Source organism: Gymnodraco acuticeps, unplaced genomic scaffold (assembly GCF_902827175.1).
Source record: "Gymnodraco acuticeps unplaced genomic scaffold, fGymAcu1.1, whole genome shotgun sequence".
In the NCBI taxonomy this organism is placed as follows: domain Eukaryota; kingdom Metazoa; phylum Chordata; class Actinopteri; order Perciformes; family Bathydraconidae; genus Gymnodraco; species Gymnodraco acuticeps.
The window spans coordinates 2,044,652-2,070,231 of NW_022990947.1; the positions used below are offsets into that span (position 1 = coordinate 2,044,652).

General features: G+C 41.8%; 2 protein-coding genes across 2 annotated transcripts in view; both read right to left on the reverse strand.

Annotated features, from left to right (window-relative positions):
• Positions 1-421: 421 nt before the first annotated feature.
• On the reverse strand, positions 422-1,808 carry LOC117558597 (transmembrane protein 252-like). Its single transcript, XM_034234857.1, has 2 exons — positions 1,537-1,808; positions 422-680 (listed from the first exon to the last, which is right to left on the reverse strand). Exons 1-2 carry the CDS (start codon positions 1,806-1,808, stop codon positions 422-424), a joined length of 531 nt encoding a protein of 176 aa, XP_034090748.1.
• A 15,526-nt stretch (positions 1,809-17,334) lies between these two features.
• The window catches only part of LOC117558586 (zinc finger SWIM domain-containing protein 6-like), a 47,673-nt gene continuing 39,427 nt past the window's right edge, over positions 17,335-25,580 (reverse strand). The window contains 4 exon segments of the mRNA XM_034234847.1: positions 17,335-20,500; positions 20,605-20,686; positions 21,841-22,004; positions 22,129-22,286. Of these exon segments, the coding sequence (XP_034090738.1) occupies positions 19,635-20,500; positions 20,605-20,686; positions 21,841-22,004; positions 22,129-22,286 (1,270 nt within the window). The 3' untranslated portion in view covers positions 17,335-19,634.

Sequence of the window (25,580 nt, forward strand, 5' to 3'; positions counted from 1 at the left end):
CCTTACAAACAGTTGTATTATTCTTGTAATCATTTAAAAGTATACACATTGAAGCTACAGTGCAGGTAAAAGTCAGTGCTGTTTGTCAATTCAGACATCCATGGATCCAACTGCATAAATACTGTCCTCGGTTATTTGTCACACCACCAAGCAGCAACTCCAATGTGCAGCTCATCCTTACTTTAGGAAACCAGAGACTCGAAACAGAATCACCTGTTAGTGCTCTGCAGAAACAGACCTGCAACTCTGTGTAGGGTCAGCAGAGACTTCAGAAGTTGGGTGTAGACTGATGGCCCAAAGGTGGTATCAACGTGTCTCGGAGTTTCTTCTAGAACGTTCTCTCTCGTCCCAATCAGGAAATAATGTCTATCTCCATTCCTGCATTTCTCCCTAGCCAGTTAGATAAAAACATTTCTTCTCTTCAGTGCTCGGCCACGGTCTCCCTCTGCCCCCCTGCGTCCCCCTCCCCCTGCTGAGTACGCTCCACCTGACTGTATGTAGGAGGCAGCTCCCTGCTCCACCTGCAGTCTGGAGGGTCCGAGCTGTCCTGGCTGTACAGAGGGGGGGCGAGGCTCATCACCACCTCCACCCCGTCAACCACAACAACAAACTCCGGCGCTGAATCAGGACCCTCCTGGCTGCCCTGGGACTCCTCGTAGGATGGAGGGAAGGAACTTGGTCTACAGGGGAAACACGTATAAGACATCAGCGGCATTATTGAAGTTTGGTTTTAATAATACATTTGAAAGCTCATTGATTAGCAGACAAAAGAACAGTGAATTTAGAGTAGCAGGATACATTTGATCTGTTTCATCTGGCCAGATGTAATATAAAACACACTATAAATATATAATAATAGTTAAAAAGACATTTGGGATACATAATCAACAAACAGTATGTAAGAAATGTTATTAGTATTGACAAAAAGCAAACATTTATATAGTGTAAAACCATGCAGTCTACTGGAATGGAAGAGTGACTTTACTTGATAGGTTTGATGTGTTTTTTAACAGTTACAGTACATATTTTACAATTGGGTATACTTGAGGGTTTACCTTAGTAAAATGTACTCATTGTGCATTCAAAGGTCCATGTCTAATGCAGTACATAATTATAATTTTGGATTTAATTTAAAAACTATTGGTTGGCTTGTTTTATCTACAGTAAAGGATCATACAAATATTGCCCTTTTTTTGTTCAGCTGCATGACAACTTCTTAACTAGCTTGTTATTCTTAAGAAGTTAGACGAATATTTTAATCTGAAAAGGGTACATTTCATCACAAACATTAAAAATCACCACATCCTTGAGATGTTTTTCCATTGACAGGATAGGAATGAAATATAAATAAATGTACTTTCACTAGCCCAAATATTAAGACTAAAGGTTGCCATTTTTCTCAAATGAATTTGAATGTTTTAAGATATTTCTTTTTCCATAAAGGCCGCTTTGTTGCTCTGAAATTTCATTGAAAGTAAATAGGCCATTGACATTTGTTGTTGTTGTGTGTCTGTAGCTGCAGGGTAGGAGTCTCACCTCTGGAGAGTGTAGACCTCCATGTGCTGTTCATGTCCTCCTCTCTGGTAAATCTTGCTCTTCATGCTGTGGCAGATGCTCCAGAAGACTCCGATGAGCACAGCTAGGATTCCCAACAAAATCATGATGTAGGCAAGCATGACCCTCACGGTGTACTTGTACTCGATCTGCAGGGGCACCAGGTAGGCCCCGATGCAGGTCAGCACACACCCCACAGCGAGCAGGGCCATGCGGGCCAGGGACCACAGCTGCTTCCTCACATCTGTTATCATTTTAGCCCAATTCTTGCTTCTCTTTTGAAGTGTTCAGGATCCCTGTTCTTCTTTTTCCTGTCTTCTGATGGAGAGATACACTGATGGCAGGCGGGAGGTTTTGTGGTTTAATCTCCTTAGTACCTGTTCAGGGTTTAAAAAGTTCAACCTGGAGTAAATCCTCCTACCAAGTTTGAGTACCAACAAGTTGTTGTTGAAGCTGTCTGAGAAAATGTCTTTGCCTCTCCAGACATGAGGGGAGGCGGCTGGGATGTTCCTGCCTCCTCGGTTGTATATTAACACAGGCTGATAGTTGATTCGGCAACAGGATGACCATAGATTGAACTTCATTATAGAGCTTTGTGTATTTAAATCTCTTCCTTTTGCGTGGTGAAATAATTTTAAATCATTATTCGTTTATGGTTGAATAAAATATGCTTGGTGCCATATTGACTGTGTTTATGCACACAATTGATGTAAAATATATTTATGATGCTGCAATCAGGAATGAAATGATTAACATCCATGTCAAAGTCTTTCAGTAATGTCAAACGTTTCAAATCTATAACTCAACCTCACTGCCAACTACTATAACGAGCCATATTATAAATAGACCAACAACTCCAGTGGAACATTTTGTTTGCATTATCTCATATTGGTATTATTCCACTGCACACACTGGACTAATTCTAACTTTAAAAAAACAACCAAAACAATACAATTAAATTGATTTCAAGCAGGTGTATGAACATCCAAGTAGGGAAATTCCTTTTTAATTTAATGGATGGTCTTTAGTCATGTCGGCCAGCTGATAAAATGTAGCTGTGTTGCACAACATGTCTCTTTGGCCCAGCACAGTGGATTGGATACAACATTTGTTAGCATGTGTAACATCTCTAAATGCCCTGCATGTTGTTTTGCCTTGATGCTTATACCAAGCTGTAATGTTTAAACTTATTTACAGTTTATAGTATGACTTCCTTGTTACATAAAGCTGAGTAATAAAAGAAGGGGTTGAAGGGCCACACCTGGTGCTGAAAATGTTTACCATGAAGACACTTGTTGATCTTTTCTTGATCATCCTCCTAAGTGTAGGTTTTGCATACATTTATATGCACATGGACTGTATAGGTTTTGTTGTGCTGCATAGGCTGCTTCGAGTGTTGTTTTATCATGGAATATACTACAACATTTACTGTACAAACGTTGATAATCATTTGCTTTTTGTTTTGTGGATTGTTCTCTAAATGTACACACATCTTAAGCTTTGCAAAGGCGGATAGCATGCAGACAGTATTTAAACAATGTAAAGAAATTGTAAATGCAAAAGAAAATATATAATTATATTCTGATTCATGACATATGCAACTCTTTTTCCTTTAGTTTTTTGCTCTTTGCACCTGGCTCATATAGGTCAGCATTATCATAACTCATCATTTAATAGGGCTTTATTATGAGTAGGCCAATCTTAGCTGGCATTATTAATGAAAATGAATGCTTGTTGTGAATGCAGCACATTCATTTGAGCTCTTATTGGCACTCTGAGAGTTTAATGGTTTTATGGGCCTTATCAGTGTTATCAATGTGGAGTTAATCCTCTGAGCTCAGCTTGGGTAGTATCTAGAAATGGCTCCACAGCGTTTCTTTTTCGACAGGACACCCTTGTGTCTGATGCCCATGTGAGATAGAAAATTGGCTTCCTAATTGGCAGAAATTACCAAGTAATGTGTGTTAATAGTGGCACTTATAACTGTTAAGTTGATTATAGATCTTTGTGGCTGCACATTCAGCAGTCTGATAGCATGCAGTGCCCTGAGATGGCAAATTGTGATTACTTTAATACAGGCATTTCATTGTTGGCACGAATGAGCTAACATGTAAGAGAAAAGAGCAGAATCATTGCCATATGCCGCATTAACAGTATTTAGCAAAGCGTCAGCAAATAATCAGAAACAAGTGTTCACCTGTGATGTAGTGTAATATTCATCTGGGAATGCATTATTGCTCATGGGGATTTCAGTGTGTGTTCATCATAACAGATCCACTGTAGGTGAGAAATGCTATTTCAAAGTGTTTTATCTCTGTTTCTCTGGAGGCTTGTTTTATTTGTGTAAAATGACTGTACTGTATGCAAGTGTGTGTTTGGGCCTGTGTGACCTCATTGTCTCTCGTTGGTCTTATATGCACCTGTTTGAGCCCTGCTGAAAAGTGGGGGGAAAACCGGAAGAAATACTGATGGGGACCCTCATTACCGGCGCCACAGTCTCATTATAAGTCCATCATTAACAGATTAGGTGACATTATCTCTGGTATTACAGCTTTACAGCTACTCCACACAGTAGCTGTTTAATTACAGTTTTTCAGTGCAAAGCATGCCGTATTATATGGATACAGTACCATTGTTGAATATTGTCCCCCATCTCTAAACCTTCAAATGAAGCACTGCCTTACCCTCACATGCACACACACACACACACCTTCCTTAAGAGCTCATTATTGAGTGATAATTATAGACAGAGAGAGACAGCGAGCCATTAGTTGTGAGGGAAGAAGTGAAGGGTCCGTTATTAATCAGCTGGACTGATGGGGGCCTTCCATCCCCTCTGTCATTAATACACATCAGGGTCACACTGCACACTCAGCAGTACACAATATCTCTCATTATAGGTTGACTAAATCTGCATAGAAGACACACAAAGAGCAGGTGTATATCCATTTTGAAATTGTTTAGATGATTGCATGTACATGGTTAGTTTATGCAGTGGTTATTTGCAGTAGTATTACCATGAGAGGTCCAGTGGGGGCGATGTTGCATTATTTTCTTTCACTATAGCCAGTGACTGGTGAGCAAAAGCCAAGCAGCACGGCCTGGTAAAAGAAAAACTATTCAATTAGGGGAAATAAAGATATAAAACGATGGTATTTTCTTCCCTCACAGTGGGTGCATCATGTGGTGTAAAGGTTTCTCTCTGTCCTTCAGTCACATATGATACTTTAATATGATCCATTTGTAGGCAGGGTGAAGGTTCCAACCTGCCTGGTTTCGATAACCATGATGCTCTGTTTCACTGAGGATTGTGGTTTTGATTTTCTCCCATTTTGTCATACATTATAAATCCTCTCAGCTCCAAGTGTTGGATTACATCTGTGTTCTGTAAAACCATTCAAGCCATGGTGTTACTTTATCATTTAGGAGATACTTTTAAAGATAAAAGAGATATCTTAAATGTGAGCAGTGTGTGAAGAAAAAGAAAATAAAGGGAAAGGGGGAGAAGAAAATATGCAAGAATGAGGGATCCGAAGGTTTTAAACTTGTTAAACTTTCACTCCCACCTGTATTCTTTGTGTTTCGTTTTCTAAGTGGCTCTCTTATGTCTCTTCTCATGTCTGTCCTCTGGTGTTTCATGTGCTCTTGCCTGTAGTAGCTGTATAAACCCTTGCAGTTGTCTGGACTAGCCTAGGCAGGAGGGGATCAATGAAGAGATCGATAGGGTCCCTGGGAGTCCTAATAGCCCTGTTACTGCTCCCTGACTCCCTGCCTGGCGGCCTGATATAGCAGCACACTGGGGGCTAAGCACTGTGTGTGTGTGTGTGTGTGTGTGTGTGTGTGTGTGTGTGTGTGTGTGTGTGTGTGTGTGTGTGTGTGTGTGTGTGTGTGTGTGTGTGTGTGCAACCCCTCGCTGAGTCTGTACTTATACTCATGTCATGATACAGCAAAACAAGTTCTGTAATTGTGCCTATCGATGGAGCTGATGGCTGAGGGTGATCTGTGTGTGCTATAGAAGGGCTTCTACTGTGTTCCCTTTCAGTCTGCAAAACATGTTCCCATGAAGAAAGGAACAGCTGGCAAACCAGTGATGGAAAAACCTTTGTAGTGTACTTAAGAAGTAGGGATGTGGAGGTTGGTCTGGTGTGCAGCACAGGAGAATGCTTTTTACCAAAGTCTTTCCCAAACCTTAACTGTACTGTATTTGCCAGGTGCAAATTATGTATGAAGTTGGCGTAAGATGCACAAGAAGTGTCCCTGCTTATACTGTGAAAACAGCTGAAGAGTACAATGTATTTTGAGGCGCTTGAAGGTACTTTTGTATTCAAAGCCAAACTATCTAAGCCTATTCTGCATCAATTTGGATAATTTGGACCTTTCTTTGTTACATGGTATACTGTCTGTGTCAGTTATTCAGTGGCTTTAGGTTACATGCTATTGTTACATAAATACATTAATGGAATACTGCTTACAATACTTGCTGATGTCCCAATTTTAAAGTAGAAAAAACGATATAAAGTCACCATCAGCTCCACCTGGTGTGCATTTGGTACTACTGAGGTGTACAGTGAAACGTTTGCAAACTCCCTGTGTAGTGACACAATTCCCACTTAACCTGTTGGTTCTTCATTGTGACTAGTTCCCAATAGGCAAGATAAGGAAACAATCAATTACAGCGAGACCATACAAAAGGTATCTGAGCCAAATCACCCTCTTTGTCTATCACACGAGCCCGGCACACAACAGGTGGACTAAATACCTTAAACCAGGAAGTGACTAATTACAACGGTGTGTGGTATAAACAAATGATGATAAACATGTAAATAATCTGCAATGGCTGTGAAATGTCCAACTTGCAGCTGATGTAGTGAAGCCTCATCTGCTACACCCCCACTGCCCCTTGTGTGCCTGCATTGATATTTTACACCATACAAATGAGGTTCTCACAGTATACCCACCCAGAATTAGTTGTGAAAAAGTACAATATATCACTACTGCCAAAGCTTGCTTCTCTATGAAACACCCCGCTGATTTCCCAGATTATCAGGCTTCACACTGGCAACTCAGTTGTAGTAATAATAAACATGTGTAATGGAGGTGTGTTGGTCAGAAAATGGGCAACAAAAAAGAGTGTCTAACATAAGTGATTTTACCATTTGTATACAATAGGATCAGTACATTAGATAAGAACGCAGTGTTTAGTTTAGTAACAAGATTTCTCTGCAGTTGGGTCATTGCTGGGTTTCCCTTAAACATCAAAAACAGATGGGGAGAAAAAAGAACTACAAATAAGCATGTAGAGGCAGCTGCATCTGAGGGGCCAACAGGAAAATATTTCTGCAAAATGTGGGCTTCAATCACACTGCAGACACTTTTATTTGAGGTGTGGTGGAACTTCTGAAAAGCAGACAGACTGAGTTACAGGGCATGCAACAAACCTAAGTGGGGGAAAGTTCATAATTTTCCTGATGTAAGGATCAGGAAATCTAATTAAGTGTAAGGAATATATACAGAATGCCCACACTACCATCAGCCAATATGCTTCTGCAGACAATTATAGCTCTCCACAAACAATCCTGTGATCCAAGTCATTCACCACATCCATCACATGCTCTGGATGTGAGGATGTAAAGTTCAAAGATCCGCAGTGGAGTCATGTTGAAGGCAGATGCTGCGCTGTATATCAAGACTTCCCGCATCACGTTCCTCCTGGGTAAGATGATAGGATGATAAGGCCAGGGCCGTCCTGCAGGGGCCGGGGGGAGAGGTAATAATCGCAGCGTATAATTCAGGGTAATGAAGGCTCCGCCACTAGATCAGCCATAAAGAATGATAGGAGAGGCAGACGGGGAACCGCTCATGTGTTTGACCTCCACTGGCATCCCTCCACCTTCTATACATTTCTGCTGTGGTCTGACTCCAGGCAAAGGAAAAGTGAAGACGAAAGGAATGAGATGGACGGATGTAGAGGAAATGGAGAAAGAGGGAGTGGAAAAATGAGTGACAGGGTAAAAGAGAGAGAAGGTGAGCATGATTTAGCCTGAGCTCAGACGCAGGTCAAACGTTGTTCTTTGATCTTTGGAGAAATATATGTGCTTCCCGTGTCCTTAGAGACTTCTGGTCCCAGAGAAACGCCTCATCAAGTCAGGATGTAAGGCCTGTGAGAGGGGGGGCCGATGAAAGGAAGAGCCTCTTTGTTTAATTCCTTGTGATTTCAAAAGTTTAAGAATGTGAGTAACAGATGAAAACATCCCCAAAATAAACTACGCCATCTTTCACCATCAAACAAGGAAACGTTGTGCCATCTCTCACACAACTCTCCCCCTCAGTGTGTCACTCCCTCTTCATCGGTATGCAGGCGGTGTGGCGCTATACTGTGGGCAGACTGGGCTGCGCTGCTCTCCTCTACATGTCTGCTAAATGACAGTAATTATTTTCCTGGGCTGCAGGCGACTCATGCATGTTTTATTTCCACCTCCACCTCCCCCATCTGCCTGCATGGAGATGCATGGCACACACCGTTGTGGAATGAAAGAAAATACAGCGGAGCATTTTATTTCTCTCCATATACCTTCCTATGAGTCCCCACTGTGTTCTCCAGCGGCGGTTCCTTTACTGAGGGGGCCCGCTCTTTTATGGTACCAGAGGGGGTTTGCAGGGTCTGACAGATGCTGTTAGGCTGGTCTCATGATGGCCCAGCCACAGATAAAGATACTTAATGGAGGTTCACGTACACTCGCTGTAGTTGTAAGCATTTTGCCACAAAATGGCCACCGTGTTTCAACTCAGGTCCAGGTGTCACTAGCACACTAGGTGTTGGGGGGACATCCATCAATATTGATTTCGCCAAACCTTCAGTGGGTTCTAAACAAGGATTGAGAAACTGCAGGACTAACAAACATTTTCAGTGTAGACAGAACAGTTGAAACAATAGAAAAAACCAAGCCTTTCAGAACTCAAGGTTGCCTGATGAATTCATCCTATTAAATCTGGAGAAGGTTGTATCTTTTTCCCTCTTCATGGCTCCGTGTTGTGTGTCACGCCGTCCTGTGACATGCAGCTCGTTTAGTGTGACTCAGGGGATCTCTAATACCCCTGCAGCTTTCATAATGAACATGTGGCTTCTCTCTCTTGGGCACAATTTAGCGTAATTCATAAGCAGAGGACGGGGCATTAGCCAGATGGTGCTGTGGGTGGCATCCTTTCTCTGGCCATCCATTAGAACTGTGTTGGTTACAAAATTCCAATGTGAGGAGACGGACAAGGTATTCGATTTCCACATCCATCTAATCTTGTGTGTGTGTGTGTGTGTGTGTGTGTGTGTGTGTGTGTGTGTGTGTGTGTGTGTGTGTGTGTGTGTGTGTGTGTGTGTGTGTGTGTGTGTGTGTGTGTGTGTGTGTGTGTCTCAACAGTGAGAGTGTTATAAGTGGCTAACTGGGATCTCTGCAGCCTTGGTTTCCTCAGGAGACAAGAGTACAACTTGAGGAATAAATAAACACATTAATAAATTCAGATGCAATGAAAATGTGTATAAATATGTTATGTCCTCGCTAATCAGCTGAATAGAAAATAAAGATACAAAATATCCCAGCAAGCCACAGGGACTTGGAAAGGTTTGAAAATACCAATTCATACCAGATTAATTTGGGGATTAATTACTCATCTTGTGTCCCGCCTTTTGGATGCAAACCCTTAGTTTGCATCCAAATTATTAAACAACTAAACAAAAAATAAATAGTGCTTGATTTGGGGTGATTCAAATGTATATTCATTTTGGTAACAGAAAAACACAGCAAGATGGATGATGAAATTAGCCAGAAATCTGATTCTTAATGCTGTCAAAATTGAACATTTTCACAAGAACAATATGACAAATGAGTTCCTGTAATGTGAAAGGCTTGTGTGTAATAATGAACAACTATTCATCACAAAACTGCAGTTCCCCATAGCTCTACATGAAGCACTTCTAGTATTTTTCACTTATGATTTTACAGGATGTGACTTTACTGACCCGGTTTCATAATGAAAGCTCTTTTTCTCATTTTTTAAGCAAAATTGCTCTTGTAAAAATCCTCCTGTACACTCCTTGCCCAGCACCAAATGGCAGGTACACAGAGGTTATGATTAGCTGGTGAACTGAGTGCAGCATTTACATGGCAGCTAAAAGCCAGAAAATATTTCAGTAACCCTCTGCCCTACAGAATAATGTTCCAAAATAAACTGCATTCTCAAACAAGTTCAAAGCAGAGTGATGTAAAGGAGAGTTAATATTAAAGGTACAGGGCCCAAAACATAACTGCAAATGAATTCTACTATGCGACTATTTTTCCTAATACTGCTTTAGAGACTTGAAAGCAACAAGTCCATCTTGTTTCTGAAATGAAAATTGATTTAAGTTAGAGACCTACAATTGGAAAAAAAATCCCCAAGAGCAAATCCTTAAGACTACTTTTATATGTTTGTATGTTATTTTCTGAATCATTTTAAACCAGGGCAGTGTTCTGCCAGCTGTCCAATGTTTTTGTTTATTTCATTCTGTCTATGTGATTGATATTTGTATGAGTTTTTTTCATTCTGGTTTTCTGCCACTTTCCACTGAATACCATATCTGTATTTTTCTTTTAAAACTTGAGGGCACATTTTCCTTTTTAGTTAAGGAATTTATTGTATTTGAAAACCAATAAGCCTTCAATAAACTATTTTACTATTTTAAATATGCAAGCTGAGAACAGAGCTTTTTATTTTGTGGAAAGGTAAACATTTATAAACCATGTGTTATGCCTTTGTTTGTGGATTTCACCATATACCAGAACAACTTTTAAATGAAAACAATATTCAAATATAAAGTGAAGTGCTGATGAATAAAGTGCCTGTTTCAGCTGAAAATGAGTAAAAGGCACCAATTATTTCAATGTGTGCATAAATTGTTAGTGATACACACACACACACACACACATTCTGATCAGCAGCTCAGCCTTGCGTGGCTCTCACTTCGTCAGTGGAGGTGTCAGGGTCCCCATGGCAACTGTATAATGGGGCAGGCCTAATTCAATCCCAGGGGCGAGTGATGGGTCTGGCGGAGACGCAGAGGGAGAAGTGGTCTGGGTCTGAAACCTATTCAAGTCAGAGCTGATGCGTTTTAGCTGCTGGATGCTCAGTCACTGAGGAGAAAACATTCTGTCTCCACTCTCTCCAAACTTTCGCATCCACTCGTAATCTCTTCTTTTGGAATAAATCCTCTCCACTCACTTCTTCCTTTCACTCTCTCTGATTATTTTCACCTTGTTCCTTCTCAAACCTCGCTCTCACTGTTTGTTCACTTGCTTTCCTGCAACAATTTTCTCTCTTCACATAACTACGCTTTCTTGCCTTTCTTTCTTGTTCGTCACTCCCTCCCTCTCACACGCTGGTCTCTATTCAATCAATAACTCATACACTCTTAGTCTCCTCTCCCTACCTCTCTCTCTGACATTCAGACTCAGAAACCTGATAGGATTTCATTAGTACCTCAGGATCTTGTTGTATTATTGTTATCCCTCCCAGAAGAAGACAGGGATTAGCGCTGGGGCTGGAGACAACTTAAAGTAATAAGCCTGGAGCTACACATACACAGATATACACACACATGTAGAAACATACACCCACAAAGGTGAGCGAGGAAAGGGAAGGGAAGACGAGGCCATTAAGATCCACATGCAGAATGGAGGAGGCAGCCAGCACATCATTCCCGTATTGTTATTACCGTGGCAAACCAATCACATAGCTTCATACATGCAGCTCAGTGAGAGCGAGGCTTCCAGCTTGTTAGGGAGGGAACAGTTTGTTACAGGGGAAGAATGGTGCGTAACTCCTGTCACTGCTTCTGCATATAGAAAGGACTGGGACTGGCCTGAGGCTATCTGTGTTTGCAGATGGGGGATGGGAGGAAGGAAGTGGGTAGATTTGCATCCCTTTGACTCTATATCTCTAAGCACCAGAGGAAGAGGAAGAAAAGAGGAGGAAGGAGAGGAGAAGATGTGTGAAAACACCAAACAATGATACTGAGCAAACTGTTGGTTGGTTTGTTCGGAAGCTGTTGCTGATTGGCGCCGTCGAGCTATACTCACGCAAGCGTTTAATCCAATCTGATTTACATATTGTAGTGTTCGCCACAGTTGCACTTGACATAAAGTGTTTTTCACTAATACAAGCCCAGCCACACTCATGAGAGAGAGAGAGAGAGAGAGACATGAGAGAGATGAGAGAGAACATGAGAGAGAGAGAGAGAGAAGAGAGAGAGAGAGAGAGAGAGAGAGAGAGAGAGAGAGAGAGAGAGAGAGAGAGAGAGAGAGAGAGGATCTCGAGCCAAACTGTTCACACAGCCATGCACAGGCGCAGAGATTGGCCATTACATTGACTTGAATAGATTTCTTGTGTGCATGAATTGCCCAGTGAGAATCAAAAAGCCATGTTTCCTCTCTGTGGGTTCATATTGATATTCATAGTGGCTTTCCACACCGAGAGCACAAATGTCACTGAAATCGGCCTTGATATATGCTCTCATTCTCTCCTCTTCCTGTCGCTCCATCCCTCTTTCTCTCTGTCTCTCTTCACCCTTCTTTGTTCCCCGTTCACCGGACGCTCTGTGCCTGCTGCTGCCGGAAAGAAAGACTGGATGATGGAGCGGGTGGGGGACATCACGCTGTTACTCATTTACTCTTTTAATCAACCAGCGCTGTAATGTTAAAGCTGTCTCTACCTGTGAACTGCTAACCTTGACTATGGTGTTGTTTATTCCTGCAGTGCAGATCCAGAACCTCAGTCCATGCTGCACTCACTACTAAATGTCACAACACCTGGATCTGAAGCTCTGTATTGGCTTTGCGTAATAGTCTTCAAAACAAGAACATGGAAGCTGACATTGAAATGTACAGCGCGAATTCTATATCTATTTTGTCTTTATCAAAGTCTGTAACATGTTGCCATTGTCATGATATAGAAACATTGTAATGCAATGCATACCATCTTGTTACATGTGTGTTTTATGTCTATGAAACATTGTAGAAGTGGAAAAGAGGAGTCAAGTGGGTCTTTCCTCAATTTCTCAGCATTCATTGTGACATTATAAACACTGGCAGACAGATTTAGAGTCTTTGGACAGGCATCCGGCAGAGTGTTGGCAATAACAGTGAGAGATGAAGTGATAGTATTTTGGGTGGGAGCACTCGGGTCGCAGGTGAATAAATCTCTGTATATTTGTTAATTATCTTTGGAAATCATTGGATGACAGCATGTTGGCTGAGGTTATTTGCTGGGGCTGGGAATAGGCAGAGTGCAGGGATAAATAAAGAGAAAGTCATCTTTCTTCAGCATTTATAACGAAGTTGTGAAGAAAATGTTAACTAGATGCTGACATTTCACATCAAGCCTTAAAAACTACACTAATCATTTTGATACTGTGCTTCTAAATTAGCAACAATCTGTTTCAGTAACGTGCATTTAAAGAGTAAAAACTTGACTGTGAAAGAATGATGAGGCAATGCAGTAAAAAAGATATGCATAAAACACTCACCAGATGAGGCCCTGCAGAGTGGCTGCATATTTCAGGGCGCATCTCCCCCAATCTTCTGGTAGTTCAAATGACATTTGGCTGACTTGTTTTACATAGCTTAATATCTTCCAATAGCTTATAATGATTACCGATATTGGAACCAATAAAACACTTGTGGGCCAGAAATTGTGAAAGAATAAAATTAAATGACATGTGTAACTTTGTTCTAACATTTTATGTCCCTCCAGGCTCGTTCCGCTCTGCCTGAAAACGGCGGAAATGTCAAAAGAGGTAAAAAAGATGGCACCACAGTGTGTGCTCAGGGTGTAAGTTATGGCCGTAACTTTCTCACTCTGTCAGGCGCTTTAACCGCCTGTCCTGGAGGACACATTAACTTGGTATCCTTAAATAAAGTCCTTTAAATAAAGCTGGGGGAGTTAAATAATGAGAAAGCTGCTCCCACTGTCCTTTCTGCTTTTAAATGAACCTCTGCCTTTCTTATTAATGTCCCCTTATCGCTCATCACGACCACTGACCCGCTGCTGTAACCCCTTTCCACTCAACCACATGAGAAGCTCCGGCAAGTGGTCGCCGCAGAAGTAATTGAGGGCAATTTTCAAATTAAAAATTAAACCCCTCGTCTATCTTCATGCGGTGGGAGGGGGCGGAGGAGAGGGGGTTTGGGGCTGATGACTTGATCAGGTTTTGCGAGCTGGGCAGGTACTCAGGCTGGGCGAGGTGGATGATGAACGAGGGGCATTAATCTCTGTGACAGAGAGAGAGGAGTTAGCAGCAGTGATAGCAGCGCTAACGGCTTTAATTAGCATTTAATCAGACGCCTCAGGGCCGATGGAGGGGGAGAGAGGAGATCAAACTCCAACGGCCTTGTGTGAGAAGAGGAGGAAAGGAAGACAGTCTTTGTCGTGGCTGGGCCGATGCTGCTGGCTGTGTTGAAGAACACATGTCTGTGATCCTTTTTGTACTCCTGTAATGATAGCAAGCGCGATGCACCACAAAGCCTTAAGGCCCTGGACCTTTTGCAGATAGCCATAGATAGTGTTAGTAGCACATACACTGTCCTAATAGCCTACTGTAAATGTTGGGCCTGGGCTTTCCTTGATTGTTTGACTCCACATGTACTTAAAAATCATTTAAAAGATTATCACTTTCAGAAAGCAGTGTTTCCTCTACCATTGTCTTGGAGGGGCGCTGCGCCCCGCCAACGGAGCCCCGCCAACGGAGCCCCGCCAACGGAGCCCCGCGCCCCCCGTGAAATTCAAGGTGTTTAAAAAAAAAAAACATAATTTTTTTCTATTGGAACCAAATTGCAACTAATCTATATCTACGGTCACTTTTCACATAGAACATGTGCTCTTTTATTAAATAAACTAAACACTTTAATTTTAAGTTGTGAGTTTAGTGTTTTTGACCCAAGAAACAGATGCATTAATCAATAACAATAATCCAAGGCTCCTGGCTCTGCTCCAGAGGATTAAAAAAAATATATATCCCAATGCCACCCCCCCAATTGTAACAATGAAGTGTTAATGAGCACTGATTCACAACTCTGTCTGATTTGTTCTCCATAGCAGTGACGGTTCAGGCTGAGCAGGATTTCTCAGCCATAAAATAATAAAAGTGATATCTGATGGGCAAAACACAAACGCAGACTATTATCGAGGAACGGTCTGTGTTTTAATTATTTCAAAAACATTGAGCATAAGAATGAAAACTTCCAGAACCAGTGCAGCCCTGAACCACCATAGCTCTTGTCAGGGGACTCCAGCAGAGAACTCTATAGAAACACCTGAAGATAATGTCTTTTAATGTTAAAAATAAAATATAAAATGCATTTCATTATGCAGCATTTGGCTGCCACTATCTACATCCTATACAGCACATTTGAAACTCAGATTCAACAATTAGCTTTTTGAAAATGTGTTTTCTATAGGTGACACTATAAAGAATAAAATATTTGCCGTTCTAGAGGAAAGTGTCAAGGCCTTGATGTGTTGTGGAACCGGGGCAGAGTAAGTGTGTGTGAAAAAGAAAGACACAGAGAAATAGGGGGAGAGAATACTCTAGATAGAAGTTTTGATGGTGATGGCGAGGAAGAGGGCTTTTGGCATGAAAGAGGTTGGTGTGTGATCATGATGTCATTAGGAGTATACAGTGAGACAGGCCGGAAGAGGCTGCTGCACCGCGCTGCACCCAGGGGACGTCATTACCAACTAGAACTGAGCAGGGACCTGCGCACAGGTCATACACACAGGAAGTGGTCTCGCACACACACGAACAAGTGTAGGCTTACTTGCATGGATACACACATACACGTTTGCTTTTATGCACACACACACACACATTTCCTTGCAGGCAGGCATCCATCACATAACAAATGGACAGTTCTGTCTGGTCTCTGTCAGCAGACAGGTGCTTTTGTTGCTAAACCTGACAAATTCCTCAATATCTAAGCGGACACCTCTATGGACAAATGTGCCTCATTAATGAGCGCACACAGATGGACAGCGTACACACACACACACAGACTGAAAGCTTGTGCTGTGCTAAGTTGCAGTGTGTATACCGGTGTAGCCGTCTGCGCTTCATTACTGTTCACATACAGACAGTTGCAGTGTTTTTGTGTCAATGTTTAATGAGGGGCTGGGAGTCTGGGGACCTTACTGCTGTCAGGAGCTCCTTTAGTCTGGAGCTACCACCTGTTCACGTTCACTCCCTAAAGGCCTTAACACACGCACACACACACACACCGACATGCAAACAAGAAGGAGCACACACAAAAACATGTCTATACAAACACACACACCTGACAAACATACACTGATTTAGTCGTCCTGTGGCCCCACTGTCAGTGTTAGAGGCATGTAAACAGGTTACTGTGGTTGGATGAACCGGGCTGCCTGACAGAAGCTACAAAGACCATGGGAATATCAATTGATACGTTTCATATTCCTCGTCGGCTCGCATGAGATGACAGCATGAAAGCTGCTGCCAGTGAGAGTGATCTCTCTCTGACGTTTTCTGACACCAATGTGTGATGGAGATCTGAACGATGCTGACTGATCGCCACTCAATGATACGCAGACCAACTCTCAGGCCACGTCCCATTATAATCCATACAACTCTGTTACCTCATTCACACCAACGGTGTTTCAGGGCCGGTTCGGAGCTGGAGCTTGAAAAGCACCGGGTTTTCCTGTTCACACCGCAGCGAGCAGCCTCTTAGCTCCGGAATCCGGTTCGTTTCAAGCACCAAAAAATTGTCTGGCCAGAGCAAAAGCACCACATACGTCACGCTTACGTCGAGGCGGGGGCAGGGACAGATCAACTCCTGAACAACAAAAAGCCGGCGTTTATCCAGTTTGTACACAACGATGGAGAAACTTAACAAGCAGCAGTGGTCAACTGAAGAGACCAGCTACCTACTGGGAATCTGGTCTTCCGAAGAGGTACAGAGGAAGCTGGAGCACAATCGGCCATTGTTGTTGTTGTCGGTGTGAGCTGTGAGGGGTTTCCGCGCGGTTGGGTTTGGCTTTATGAAGCAGGCACGCAAACGGTCACGTCATGACGCAAACGATGACGCAATGACGCAGCACCAGTCGGACTCTGGGCGGTGTGAAAAGAGCCGGAGCTAAACCGAAGAACCGGTTCTGAACCTGAAAAGCTCTAGCACGGAGCTTGAACCGGAGTTGCGTTGGTGTGAATGAGGTGGGAAACAAAAGGAAAATGTATCTTGCCAGGGTGCAAAACAAAAAGCAGGGAGCGTCAATATACATTTCAAAAAACTAACTTTTATTAAAACAAAAACAAAAAAAATCAATTATTGACTCATTAACAAGATTATAAAACAGTGATTTAGTTACATAAATAAATTGATATCGGTGTATCAAATCTTAATTTCATAAGCATGTATACATGGGTCATTGTAATAAATAAAATGGGAGCGCAGAAGATTTCTACACAAAAAAAAAAAGAAAAAGTAAAAAAAAACAGCTAGAAAGACTCAGAGGAAATTGTTTCTGAAGAGAACAAGAGACACTGGACAACGTATTTTTTCACCAAACACACGTGAGGAATTGCTTTGTTAAAGCATGAGTTACACAGCCATTCACTTACTAATTAAGGACACTAAAGCTGGGACCAAGGTGGGTTGTCTCACCTCTTAGAACGCGTTTGGTTGTTAGATAGATCTCCTGTTTGGTTACTTTAAAGCGTTAAGACAAGGCAAGAGAAAAGGCTGCTTTTATCTTTAATGAACACAAGATAGAAAAAGATGCACAGAAAAAGAAAAATCAGACGTATGAAGAAGGTAAAAAGGCAAGTAATGATAGGACAGCTGAACATTGCGGAGGAGACACCGGAAATGCTGCGTTGAATGAAAGGGAGAACTGAGTAGTTTTTTATTCTTAGCTGGATGAAAACTGTGCATAATTGTCAATGCAAGTCTTGTTGAGCTGCACAACTATGAAGTTGCTCTGACAAGCATTGCACCATGAGGCTGACATCAGCCAATGTATTTAATGCATGTAAGGCTGAACACAAAATACATGATTTTCAGGCAGATTCATCTCCAATCAGCTCCTGTTTGAAGTACATTACAGTTTTATTTCCCCATAGCATCCTATGGAGAACTAGGCTAGTGCAACAGCTTACATGCATAATTAAGTTCTGTATTGTGTTTTCAAACATTTATCAACCAATTGTCAAAGGTAGTTTATGTCCACCCCATTTCCATGATTTTGTCGGAAGGAATGAACAACATTGTTTTCCTCCGCCATCCCCAATTTGAATCAACCTGCATTTCATGATGAGATCCAGCGTCCCACATATGAACAAATGAGGCCCTGTGAGTCCAAATCGACCATCAACAAAGTCAGTCTTTCTGATATGTTCTGTTTTCAACAAAAGAGAAAAGAAAAGAGAAGACAAAAGAGAGAAGGAGAACGAGAGAGAGAGCACACTACAGCGGCTTCAAGTATTTCACATTACATAGAATACTCTGTATAAATTAGTTAACATATACTTTCAGATCCTCCATATTCAGACATATACTATGGCATATATACAGAGTACAATAAATGCTCGCTCATGTTGTGTCATGTTTTTGTCTTTTTCCTGTAGTCAGTCGTTCATTTGTTCCGCCTTTTTTCCTGTGTAGAGAAATCCCTGAGAACGTTCTGGTTGACAATTACTGAAGGTTCCACACAATGAACTTTAACAGTAGAGAGTCTAATTTCTATGATTCACATGCACAGAGGGAAATGACACTGGCCTAGTCTGAAAATACCGTACAATGGTGGCTGTAAGAGATGAGAGGGGACTGACATACTGAAGCATCTTACAAGTCTGTTAGAGCCAATTGTGGGGGTGTAAGTACCGATGCCGGGGCAGTGACGTACAGCAGAGTCCAGCGCAGAAAACACTCTAACTCCACATCTCCTCATAACCTCACTAGTGACTCTCCTTAACGAAAAATGTCAGCTATCATAGATGATACATATCATGATAGCAACCCAAAAAAAGGAGGGTGGGGGGAGCAGGTTTAATACCATTTCATGAGGTAGTCGTCTCCCTCTGGGTATCTACTTCAACTAGAAAACTCAAATATAAAGTGTATTAACTCAAACTTGGGGTGTAAAGAAAACACAGCTATACTACATTACGTGAATGTAACAATAATACTCATTATCTTTGTGTAATGTGCCATCACTGTATTGCCTGCGTACTGTCCTCTGTCTTAAACAGGTAGTCATTATGGAGGTGGGTCGGGGGTTTCGACAATAACATGAGTTAGCTAAGAGCATTGTTGTGTGTAATGAAGCGAATGCCTGGGACCCAGAGAAAACGAATGGCTGCTCAAGTGCTGCTGCTGCTACTGCTGTGTCTAAAGAAATGCTGATGGCGGCTTTCTGTCAGTGCTAACCCAAGCTGTGCATTGCTGCCCAGCGCCCACTGCTGAAGGCCTGGACAAGGGGAGGTGCTCCGTGAGGTTTAAAGCCTTAGTTTCTCTTTGAGGATGCCGAGACTTAGGTTTTTTTTCTTCTTCTTTTTTATGTTTTTACATGAGCGCTATTGAAGAAGGGGCTTCAGCCACTTGACAATATATAACTCAATGTACACTTAAAAAAGGGAAAAAAGGATGCTTTAAATCATAAAAATAAAAGAACTAAAATTTAAAAAAAGCAATTTCACTTTTCATTTTCCTCTCACACACATGTAGAGAAATACATACAACATTCACAACGTGACAAATTTCCTCTCTTCTGAAAAATAAAAACACTTCTGTACACATAGTAGTAATAATATTATTAATAATAATAATAGTAATAATGTTTATAACAATAACAACAGCAAGAACAATAATACCGCGTGTGGCTCTGTTGATTTTTTTGTCATCTTTTCCGTTCTCTTTTTGCTTCATTCTACAAGTCACATCCCTCTTTTTATTTGTCTATTTTATAAGTCCAAAAGAAGTTCAAAAGGCAGACTCAAGTTAATATAAAAGTACTAGATGGGGAGGTCAGCCTCCCTCTCAGCCGAACCTCTCCCTCACTAGCATCATAAGTTTCTTTTTGCCCTTGTAGATCTGTTTTAGGTTGTCTATGAACTGGGTGAACTGAATGTGTCCGTCGTGAGCCATCATGAACGTCTCCCGGGCCTTACCCAGGAACTCTATGAACTCACTGTAGTGGCGCGGGCTGATGTGTGTTAGCCGCGAGTGTGTGGTGTTGATGTAAGCCCCGATGGTTGCGTCCAGCAGCTGCCTGAGCGGCGCCTTGTCCAGGGACATTAACTTCCCAGAGTTCCTGCGGCTGTGAAGTGCCGACACCATGCCCGGCGTGGTCAGCGTGCACCGCCGCAAAATGTCCGAGAGCACGGTGGCGCACTTCACGCTCTTGACCACCAGGGGGATAACGGCAGCTAGCTCGTTTTTCCCCAGCGAGTGGCTGAGCGCACAGGCCCACAGCACATCGTTGATGGCCGGGTGTGTGTCCTGGTTGTAACTGAGGTTCAGATGAGCCATGGCTAACGTCGCCAGCTTATACGCCCTCATGGGGTAACCCCGGTGTTCCATGTAGCGTGCTATAGTGAACAGCTGCGTGTAGCTCATCCCCGTCGCCGCTGCGTCCAGTACAATCTGGTAGGCTGTCTCGAAGGCAATATGGTCCTTTTCACAGAGTGTAAGAGCAGAGAGGGCGCAGTTTTGGGGGTCCTTCATGGCACACTGCAGGGCGAGGGTCCGGGCAGACGAGGCCAGGTTCTCCTGCTGGTGGCAGTCCAGGTGAAGGCGGACGATGGTGCTGTTGGACATGACGGTGGTGGCCACGATACTGGTGGCTTCTGTGGGGGTGAAGAGGGTGAACCAGCTCTGCATGATGCTGTCCAGTGCATACACACCTGGCAAACACACATGGGACAGAATTAAGAGAAAGGGATTAAATTAAGTAGATTTTACATGTAAACAATCAAATGGAAACCTTTAAGGAGCCAAGCACACTTACCCACTTCAGTGGCACATGTGACTAACCAGCGCACCATCTCTCTCCGCCTCCAGTTTAATGTGGATAGAGTTATTCTCATGACCTAAGAAGGATGGGAAAAATGGCGGGACACAGTTGAGTTTCGGAATAATTTATTTAAACAACAATAACATCTCTAACTTGGGGCCATCTGCACAAGGAAACTGAAATATCTCTACGATTCCCATTGAGGCCTTTTTTAATATAATATATTATACAGTAGGGCAAAGATTGTATTATAATTCAAACAGTCATTAAACAGGGACTCATTTTTCTGTGGTTGATTTGTCATCTGATACTTAAACCTTCTTTATGTTTTACTTCACCTTTTCACACAGCTGCTTTGGGAATGACAAACCCTTAGGCAAACCTTCAAAGTAAATACTTGTATAATAGAACGCAAGGGGAGTATTAAAAGGAATGTAGTCTGTCCAAGATCGGCTTATTTCACCACAGCAGTCCAGGCTTGCTTCACAAATGTCAATGAACTATTTAACAATGAATTTTACAACTTTTTTGTGTATGTGAATCAAATTACACCATCAACCCTGTGCACAATCAAAAAAAAGTATTTTATGTAAGCCTTGTTTTTGCTTATGACAGAAGGAAACAATGACAAGCACAATTCTAATCAGTCTAATCAGATAATCTTTTGTATCCAACATCAACTTTTGGCCAGGATCTATTAATGTAGTCCTCAGTCATCTTCAGCGTCTTTTACAACACCCAGACATTTTTACATTTTCAGAAAGCTAAAGGATACACATGGTCGGATCAGTAATGGTATGGTTGATATCTCACAGGAACAAATGCAAATACTGTTCCTTCAAGACGATAATGACACAACACAACCTTTTCATGAAGTTAGATATACATCCTTGAACCTAACATCATAAGTGAACCATCCTGGCAGTAGTTTTCATCCTCAAAAGCTGTTAGAGCTTCCAGTACAAAAGTTATCATATAGCTATAATTTCAAGAATTTAAAAAGGAGTTACATGGGGGACACTATTTTAACTTCATTTAAGTAAAGCATCACCGTCACACATACATAAGAAGAGGGGTGTTATGAATATGTGTCTGGTTTCATTATCATTTGTATCCCAACTAAACCTTAACATTACTAAAACCTTAATGTACACACTTATTTGCAATAACAGGCTCTTTAAAATGTGCCAGTAAATATACATCAGTGCCCATTTTGGCGTGGTCACGTACCTGTAGTCCGAGCTCCAGAGAGACTTTGAGAAGTGTGATGTCAGGAAGGCTGTCCATCAGAGTGGCGATCTTGAACGCATCTTGTGCAAGTTTGAAGATGTGAGACGAGGAGTGAATGTTTTTCTGGATGGACTCCAAGACTGTCTCCAGCCTGCGACTGTCACCTGGAAGGGATTTGAACATGAGAAAGCTTTAGACTAGGATTATATGTGTATGTTTCTCATACTTCCAGATAGTGTTCACCAACAGTCTTTTCCTGTGTGTATTATATTGTGAATATATGCACACCTTTGGCAGCAGTGAGCATGGTAGAGGCAAGCTCACACTGCTGAGACTCTATGTGGCTCAGGGTGAACCAGCGGGGGTATCGGTTGGGCACCACGGACACGATGTGGTGGGGTCGTGACAGGTCACCAGGCGAGGCCGTCGACTCCAACACAGGCAACCTGACGGAATCACAGACAGAAAATTAGATCCATGTAACGCTATTCTGCGGAAAACAATTAAATACATGATATCATTCAAAGAAAAGTTTTTAGACTTCGATTATCATATTAGGTGAGCATTGAATGGAGTATGAAAGAGAATAATGTAAGAAAAACAGATGGGCTGAGAGATAGAGTGAATGAGAATCAGAGAGAAACACCAAAGATCCACGAATGATCAAAATCTTGTGGAAATCAGACAGAAAGAACACTGTTCAGACAGAAAGAAGTCTTCATTATCATGGTCTGAAAGTGACTTCAAAATGAAAATGACTTTAGTGATCACAAGGGGATTACAGTTAGCCTATCCCTGCAATTTACTTCCAACCTAGTATTTAATCACCTAGAAACCACGGTATAAATAGTATTTTCTTCATTCTAATTGGTCATAATGAAGTCAGAGCTGTGCAACACCTGCTAGTGGATGAAGGGGCTTCTCTAGTTTCAGTCTCTCATTATAATAATACTGACAGGGCCAAGTCTTCACCAGCACCAGCACCATTACCACTGTGGCCGGCTCATCTCCTATTCTGCTTCACTTCTCTTCCCTCTGCTCCCACCTCAGTTTCAAAGGTCTTCTTTCCCTCAGAAGACAGCACAACCTGGCCTTCTCTCAGCCAATCACAAAGCTAATTGAGTCCACGGGGAAATTAAGGAATTCACCTTCCAGCCCCGTAAGGCTGGACACACATCAAACAAATACCGACACACATGAATGAAAAGTGCCAGCACATACACACACACACACACACATGCACGCACGCGCCCTTTTGAAAACACATCAAAGCAGCCCAGTAAAAGCAATGTGATTCTAAATGCCAGTTTCAATTTCAGAGCAAAGTGCATGTGATACTGTTGCCACCTGAGTGAAGGCATATACAAAAACAGCCTCCTCTTCACTCAGTTTGCCCAAGAGAGCACAGGCAGGAGAGAGAGAAGGTGACAGAAACCTAGCCAAGATGCGTGCGAGTGTGAACACCGACAGTTGGTGTAAAATGGAGATGTTTGCAAGCCTTAGCAACAGTCGGGTTCTTTCCCCACACATCTAAAGAGCTGCTAAAAGCATACACCACACTGGGGCCTTCTGGAAGATTCCTGGGGTGTAGCAAAGCAAAAAAAAGTTCCTGGGTAAAGATGGAGGCCTCATCAACATTCCTGTCTTTGTTTGGTTTTCACCAGAGCCAGAGGCCTCCATTGGATAGGAGCTTGAGAGGCCTGGGTTGCTGAAAAATAACACTCCTCAAAATGCTGGGAGGAAAATCCATACTGGGCTACTGTTCCATGAGAAACCAGCGAACAAATAAACGATGAAAAGATCCGAATGGACAGCTCTGAAGCATTCAATCTCAGCCCGAGTACGGTATATTTCCTTCCATAGGTATTCTTATCGAGCCCCTTGTAAACTACTGTAAAATGGTGCACACTGGTTATAAACATGATCATATTCTCTATGCAATAATACTATAGAAACTCTCAACTCAATGTCAAGTGTGCTTGAAACAACAAACTAGGCACATATTTCTTTACAGCACTGCCATGGATTGATATATTTGTACTATCAATGATATATAAAACACTAGCAGGGAGCTGGAAGAGGCTATCAATCCCTCTGTGAGGAAGTGAGGGAGGGGGCAACTCTGGTATCAAACGGCACTGCAACACCCTGTCACATCTGAGAGTGACGCAGCAATACATATCGTACGAGGAATATTTAAGGTGGCGATATGGAGGGAGACTGAAAGTGACCAGGGAAGACAGACACCATACAATCAGTGGACAAAATATGTTAATTATATATTTTGGAAGGACTCATGGTAGAAGTTTGAGCATATTTGGAGTATAGAATAGTAGGTAGCATGTACAATACATACTGAGATGTATCAACATAAAATCTACATATAGGATAACGCAAAAGAAGTGAAAGCCAAGACGTACGAAGGAGATGTTGATAAAAAGCAGTCCCGTCATGTTTTACCTAAATCCTGACGCTCTTTGGGAGTTCTGGTCAGCATCACCATGACTACTGACCTCTCTACATCACGCTCCTTTCCCCTTTTCACTGTAAACACCCTTCACTTTTATAATCCATCAAGCACACATCTATCAGCAAAGTGTTGCATCCGCTGGATGACCTCCACTCTATACACAAACTCAGAGTCTGAAACCTTCAAAAAGAATGACAGGAGGGATCAAGACATACATGACCCAAATGTAACCCCTCATTTTAGTTCACTCCTCTTAAGTGCCTTGGATGCTTGAAATGACATGTATGGTTTGGGTGCATTGTTTTTATACAGAAAGTACTTCACCAGAGAGCCCTCACTGTCAGGGGAATACCTCCAAAATATCTCAGTCCCACTTTTCAGTAATCTTAGAAAAAAGCCTTATTTTTAGCTTTCTTGTAAGGGATGTCAAACACGTTTTTGAGCAATTAAGGTTTAAAAGGATTGTCTCCAGTATAAGTACAGATATTTTGCAGTAGTTTTGGTCAGGTATAAATGGCTTAGTGATAAAAAAATAAAAACAAAATGCAGATGATTTCGCAGTAGTGAAGTAATCCATTTTATCATTAATATAACCTGTGTGTGAATCTGTGACATTATACCTAATTTCGCTCAAGTTTTAGTAATAAGTTAGAATTTTGAAGTAATTTTCACTTAACTTCATGCTACTATTTGCTGTAGATAAAACCTTACTACATTATAGAAATATATACATTTTTAATCCACTACATTTATTTTCCAGCAATAGTTACTAGTTTGCTTTCCAATTAGGCTTCTAAATAAAAAAACAAATGATCAGTTTCTTTACTTTGATGCACCGTTACATAAAGGCACAACGCAAGAAGATTGTGTTGCAATCAGCTTCACCTCCGGCAGAACACTTAGATGCTGCTGACATGTTATGCATCAGTAATGATTTATTAATAATGCATTTTTAAATGCTGAAACCTTACTTGAAACGGAAAATGTTTACATTGTGCTGTGCATACTTTCTATAACTTCAGAAATCAAAGATGATTTCCTCTACTGCTGCATCTACAGATTCCTAGTGTTTCGATATTAAATCTGCAGGATACAATTATTAAGATAATTATTTTTTATAAACGGAGTATGAAACTTAATAGGGCTACAAAGGTTGGCCTACCTGCAACCTGTGAGTGTCATTGGTATGTCATGCTATTGGTTTATCCTCATACTGCAGTTTTATTATACAGCGTGGTATATTGTAAGATTATGGATTATGCAGAGGATC

What these genes read in the sequence shown, in the direction of transcription:
- LOC117558597 (XM_034234857.1), bottom strand. Translation starts at nt 1,808, where the DNA reads ATGATAACAGATGTGAGGAAGCAGCTGTGGTCCCTGGCCCGCATGGCC. An exon ending in GAGGTCTACACTCTCCAGAG is followed by an intron (nt 681 to 1,536) that starts GTGAGACTCCTA and finishes TTTCCCCTGTAG; the next exon opens with ACCAAGTTCCTTCCCTCCAT.